This window comes from Somniosus microcephalus, chromosome 4, assembly GCF_052327205.1.
Source record: "Somniosus microcephalus isolate GS21.2 chromosome 4, FLI_Smic_1.0, whole genome shotgun sequence".
NCBI lineage: Eukaryota > Metazoa > Chordata > Chondrichthyes > Squaliformes > Somniosidae > Somniosus > Somniosus microcephalus.
In genome coordinates, this window is record NC_140990.1 from 178889522 (window position 1) to 178895810 (window position 6289).

At 44.3% G+C, this 6289-nt stretch overlaps 1 protein-coding gene across 1 annotated transcript; it reads left to right on the plus strand.

Moving 5' to 3' along the window:
* The first annotated feature begins 999 nt into the window (after positions 1–999).
* Positions 1000–5892, plus strand: LOC147120027 (uncharacterized). Its single transcript, XM_085983799.1, has 2 exons — positions 1000–1365; positions 4470–5892. Exons 1-2 carry the CDS (start codon positions 1059–1061, stop codon positions 5738–5740), a joined length of 1578 nt encoding a protein of 525 aa, XP_085839925.1. The 5' UTR covers positions 1000–1058; the 3' UTR covers positions 5741–5892.
* The last annotated feature ends 397 nt before the right edge of the window (positions 5893–6289 follow it).

Consider the following 6289-nt stretch of genomic DNA (forward strand, 5'->3'; position numbering starts at 1 on the left):
CAATGCAACAGCCTGTTCATTACACAATAGCCAAACTGACAAGGGAAAGTATAGAATCATAGAATCATACAGTACAGGAGGCCATTCGGCCCATCGTGCCCATGCCGGCTCTTTGAAAGAGCTACCCAATTAGTCCCACTCCCCCCTGCTCTTCCAACATACCCCTACAAATTTTTCCTTTTCAAGTATGTATCCAATTCCCTTTTGAAAGTTACTATTGAATCTGCTTCCACCGCCCTTTCAGGCAGTGCATTCCAGACAACTGGCTGGGTAAAAAAAAAATCCCCTAATCTTCCCTCTGGTTCTTTTGGCAAGAAATACACTCTGTTATTTCTTTATATTCATCTTTTGCAGATTGGTCTAAGAAATTATAATTTCAGCAGACAATCTTTACAGATCCATCCGTACTGCCCTAACTCCCTCTCCCTGAAACGCCAAGGGTTAGGGGTTAGGATTTTGTGCCCCGCTCCTCAACATGAGTTTAAATAGCCTCCACAGGAAAGAGCACATCAGCTCATTGGGTTTGGGGGGGTCGAGGGATTGGCCTTTTCTACTTGTTTCTTTTGATAGTGGGCCATTGAGCTTTCGTCAGAAACTTCCAAATAGCGAGGGAGAGGAGTTGTCAGTAGAATCTTCCCTCTTGCCTTTTGTCCAGTTAAGACTGGAGGTGGCTGAATTTAATGAGCTTTGCAACCGCCCCCCCTCCCCCGTTAATCTTTGGTAAGTTTTGCACTTTTAAGAACTGCAACTTGTCCACCAGAGTTGGTCATTTCCAGCTGTTTACGCCGATTGCTGGTTGATTTCCTTGCGCCAGTTTCAAAGTGCAGTTTCATGCCCCGCTTTCTGCAATGACATTGAAGGTTATCTCCCAGCGTCACAATGGGACAATGTCTAAACCACCAGACGCCGCTCAGACGTCGACCGAACTCTAAGTTCCCATGGGGACGCGTCTTCGGCGAGAGATTTCAACTTTATGTTATCTTCAGCTCAGATCACTGAACCATTTTTCTAATCGCCAAAAGAGGCCATTCGTTCCCCCTTTTCGCCTCCCGTATAGAATGCAGCGACTGCCGCACTTAGAGCAGGGGCACACCCACAATGTCTTCATTGTGAATCCAAATGGGTTGCCTCAGCTCCCTGACAGCCAGATAAACCAGGCGCCAGGTAGATCTATGGTACACCAGCACCAGTCTCAACCGGCTGGGATGTCCAGCCTACACCAACATCCAGACCCGGGATTGAGGACAACCCTTCTGCATCAAGATCCAAACCAACAAGCAAGGAAGTCTGTCCCACATCAACAGTCGAATCGGCCAATGGTTACCTCTATCTTGCACCAGCGCCCTCTCCCTTCAACTGCTCAAGGTTAGCAGTTTATTTTACCTGTTGCTGCCACTTTCTCTCCCACAGGTGACACTCTTGCCTATGAAACCTCAGACGAAGAGTGGAGCCACTGGGATCACAGACAGTTCAACCAGTATCATGGAAGCTGCTTCATGGTGAATCAAAGAGGAGGGAAACCCCTGGAGAGTTCACTTCTCAAAAGATTCAGCTCCTCACTCTGGTGCAATCCGCTCAGCAGCTGCAAGACAACTGAAGAAACAAAAAGCAAGGAGAGTTCAAACAGTCCCTAGATACAAACTCACCAATTTCTAGGTGGACAAATGTAAGAAGTCACACAATACCAGGTTATAGTCCAACAGTTTTATTTGAAATCACAAGCTTTCTGAGCGCTGCTCCTTCTTCAGGTGAAGTGGAGAGATGCATAAAGACACAGCTTATATAGTCAGAGACTAATGCCTAGGTGATAATTCTAGGTGATGTGCACAAATCACTAAAAGTTAGTGCACAGATACAAAAAGTAATCAAAAAGGCTAATGGATTATTGCTCCTTATCTCAAGGGGCTGGAATTCAAAAGTGAGGAAGTGATGCTTCAGTTGTACAGAGCCTTGGTCAGACCCCGTCTACAGACTGCATTCAGTTCTGGGCACCACACCTCCGGAAGGATAGATTGGCATCGACAGGGGTATAATGCAGAGTCACCAGAATGATACCAAGGATTAAAGGGATAAATTATGGGGATAGGTTGCCTAAACTTGACTTGTAATCCCTTGAGTTTAGAAGTTTGAGGAGTGATCTAATCAAGCTCTTTAAAATACTTAAGAGATTCAATAGGGTAGATGCAGGGAAACAATTTCCTCTGGTGGGGGCATGCAGAATGAGGGCATAATCTTAACATTAGAGCTCGGCCATTTGGGAGTGAAATCAGGAAGCACTTCTTCACACGAAGCGAGTGGAAATCTGGAACGTCTGCTCCAAAACGCTGTTGAGGCTGAAGATCAATTGAAATGTTGAAGACTGAGATGATAGATTTTTGTTAGGTAAGGGTATTAAGGGAAATGAAACAATGATGGGTAAATGGAGTTGAGGTGTGGGTCAGCCATGATCTATCTGAATGGCGGAACAGGCTTGAGGGCTGAATGGCCTGCTCCTGCTCCATACGTGAGTTGGGTCTTGCTCACTTGAGCCAACAAAACTTCTGGCATGTCTGCCACCTCTGCATTCTTTGATTTTATTACCGTTTGTGTTTTCTCAAACTGCAAAACTCTGTAAGGACTTTAAACTTTCAACACTTGGAGAAGAGGTTTGTCATGTGTGTTATGTTGTGAACATTGATGTCATTGAGTTTTGCAGTATGTCTGAAAGGTTTACATGGTCCTGGGATAAAACTGACTGCTCATCGGTCCATGCTGGGAATGTGTACAGGATCCTCTCTGCATAGGTAGCTTAATAGGAATTTTAATAAACCAGAATTGGAGAGTTGATTTGGTGGGCGTTGCTTCTGCCCAATCTCTTGGCCCACGGTGTTTCTTTCCTTGAGTTCGTTTTCTTCTCCTTTATGTTATTCACTTATCTAGTCCTGTTCCCACCTTGTTTTTATCCTTCATTATAGTCCTGTCTCTATTTTCTTTCTGATCCAATGATTCTTTATTAATTGCTTTCTTTCAACACTTTAACTTGTTTCCACTATAACTAACATTGCTGTCATCCCAATTTTCCTGTCATTTCACAAAACCCCTTTGTAGTTAATCATCTTCATAATATGCTATTATGATCAAGATAATGGAGTTTCTGACTTTTTCAGCCTTCTAGCGATGCATCCATGGAACAGAGAATTTGAGGACATTTGTATAGCCAAATATTTACACCTGCTGATGTTGCAATGTTCATTTTGACTCCTTGATTCAGACCTTAAGGTGGGCAGTCTTAATTTGACTCATCTGAACTGGCAGTTCTTGCATTTTGTAATGGCAGAAATTAACCATTGGAGTATAGTTCTGTTCATAAAATCATAAGGGGATAAATTGGGTTGGCTTGCGCCTCTCGTTAGCGCCCCGGGGGGCTGGTGGAGGCCCTCAAACAGCCTGCAGAATGCACAGCGTCCCTCCCCTTTAACGGAAGGGGAGGGGCGATGAAACGCATCAGCGCTACACGGAGCAGCCTCGTAGTGCTCCGGCGCTACCGTGCTTTGCACCCCAGACACCGCCCCGAGAGGAAGTGGTGCGCCCGAGATAGCACTCCGCTTCCTTGCCGGGGCGGTAAGCCCAATTTAGCGGCCAGGGCAGTACTCCCGCGCCGAGTGCCAAATGGTTGGATCTAATTCGGTTACTGCCCCCAAACAGGGCATAACCAAATTTCTTCCCCATAGACTGTTACAGCGCAGAAGGAGGCCATTCTGCTCATCATGCCTGTGCCAGCTCTTTGAAAGTGCTATCCAATCAGTCTCGCTCCCCACGCCACCCCCCCCCCCCCCCCGGCTCTGTCCCCATAGCCTTGCACATTTACCCTTTTCAGGTATTTATCCAATTCCCTTTTGAAGTTTACTATTGAGTCTGCTTCCACCACCCTTTCAAGCAGTGCATTCCAGATCATAACAATTTGTTGCATAAAAATAAATTCTCCTTAGCTCTCCCTTGGTTCTTTTGCCAATTACCTTAAATCTGTGTCCTCTGGTTCTTGACCCTCCTGCCAGTGAAAACAGTTTCTCCCTATCTACTCTGTCAAAGCCCTTCATAATTTTGAGCACCTCTATTAAATCTCGTCATAACCTTCTCTTCTCTGAGAAGAACAACCCCAGCTTCTCTCGTCTCTCCACATAACTAAAGTCCCTCATCCCTGGTACCATTTTTGTAAATCTCCTCTGCGCCTTCTCCAAGGCCTTGACATCCTTCCTAAAGTGTGGTGCCTAGAACTGGACCCAATACTCCAGCTGAGGACTAACCAGTGATTTATAAAGGTTTTCCATAACTTGGTAGGTTGGTAAAATTCTCAACGCCTTGCAGGCGTACTAATAAAGTAAAAGGGTAGTTACAGGCTCCGTTTTGTGCCCCTCCAGCTATAGGTGAGATAGTTTATACATACACTACAATCTGTTAATAATAAAGTTCCTATTTATTTACCTTTGCAGGGCCTCTTGTGCATCCAATTGATTATTTCCATGATCTGGGACAAATGAACAGTTTAGACCAGCCTAGTACTCGAATGGAAGTGCCCAGGTATTCAAATCCAGTGCCCTTCACACTTCAAATTATGCCAACACAGATTCCTCAAACACCTGATATTCATTTTTCTCTTTATGTCCTACTTCCACCACCTGAGCACAGCATTCGTTTCCAGCAGCCCCCTGTCACTGTCTATGAAGGAAATCAGACATTTTATACAACTCTGCCAGTTCAAGTACAAAATGCAGTTTACTCTTCCAGGCCCAGTACGTCCTCCACTAACCAACCTAACCATCCACAGATGCCCATAACATCTCAGGGCAATGCAAATACACATTGTCTGTCTTTACAACAAATCCAACAGCATGATTGTAAGCAGAAACAACAGTGTCAGCCTCAGGAAGTTCAGGTCATTCAAGGGTTCCAACCTGAAGTCACTCAATCACTTGGCAAGCAGCAGCATAACAACCTTGTTTCAATGCAATACGATCCTGATGTTGTCCCTGAACCCAAGGCACTTGGCTCTGATTCTAATACTGAACCCATTCTGAATCCTACATCATACAATGATAATCAGTCACAAGAAGACAATAAACAATGCCCTATTAGTCTTAACCAGGCCCAAAATTCTAACCAAGAAGTTGCGACAAGCTGTAGAAAAGGTGATGGCATCAACTCAATTGACCAAAATGAGGAATGTGAGAAGAAGTTAATGATGCTTACGTTTGAAGATGCAGTAATGATGTTTGACTTTGAACTCTTGGACAACCCAAAGTTAAATGGTCAGCTTACTGAACAAGAGCAAGCTCCATCTTTTCATGTGCAAAACAAAGGAAGGAATGTGGACAACCAGAAAAAAACAAGTAAAAGAGTAACTGAGGAGGCTCTGCCAAAGGAAGGAAAATCTGGCTCATCTGGATTAGAAGCGCAACATTCCACGAGTATTAAAGTGACACTGGCCAAGAAGTCACTGTTCTCGGTCCATATTGAAACTCCCAGTACGCCACGCAGATTCACCAATGATCATTCTTTTTATGATCTGAAACCTGAGCAAGTCAACTTGCAGACACTATTGGAACTGGAGGACATTTCAGATGATGAAAGCTGCTGGGACTCATTGGAACACAAAAGTAGGACACCGGAGGAGCATGGTTCCCTAGGTGCAGAAACACTTCCAAAAACAGACAGCATAACAAACAGGAAAAGGAAACGACAGTTTCCGGATCTTGAATCCTAAGTAACTGAGGCAAAGCAGGAGCAGGGTTTGTTGGCCACGTGGAGCTATATCGAATTGACATTTAAAGGCATGAATTTCACAACCTGTACATTATGGATGCTGAATGTAGTACAATATGTTCTAAACTTTGATCTTATATGTGTTTAATTCTATAGTAATTGTCTGCCATGTATCCAATAATTTTAACTTAATAACTGCTGTAATGGACTGAAGACTGCTTTGCACGGAGGGCCTGTACTGTCTAAACCCTCTACAGTTTTGTAGTGAACACTCTCGGCATTAGGGTTGCCAACTCTTGTTGGATTTATTCCTGGAGGTTTCATCACATGACCTCCCACCTCCAACCGCCCCACCAGTAAAATAGCCATTTTCCCCATCTCCAATCTTTAAATAATAAATAAACAAAAGAAAAGGGGGAGTAAAATACGCATTTAAATAAAATATTTCTATGACTTTTCTCGCGGGTCACTCGCAGCAGTGTCCAGGAGATTAATCTGTAATTCCTGGAGACTCCAGGGCAATCCTGGAGGGTTGGCAACCCTACTCTGC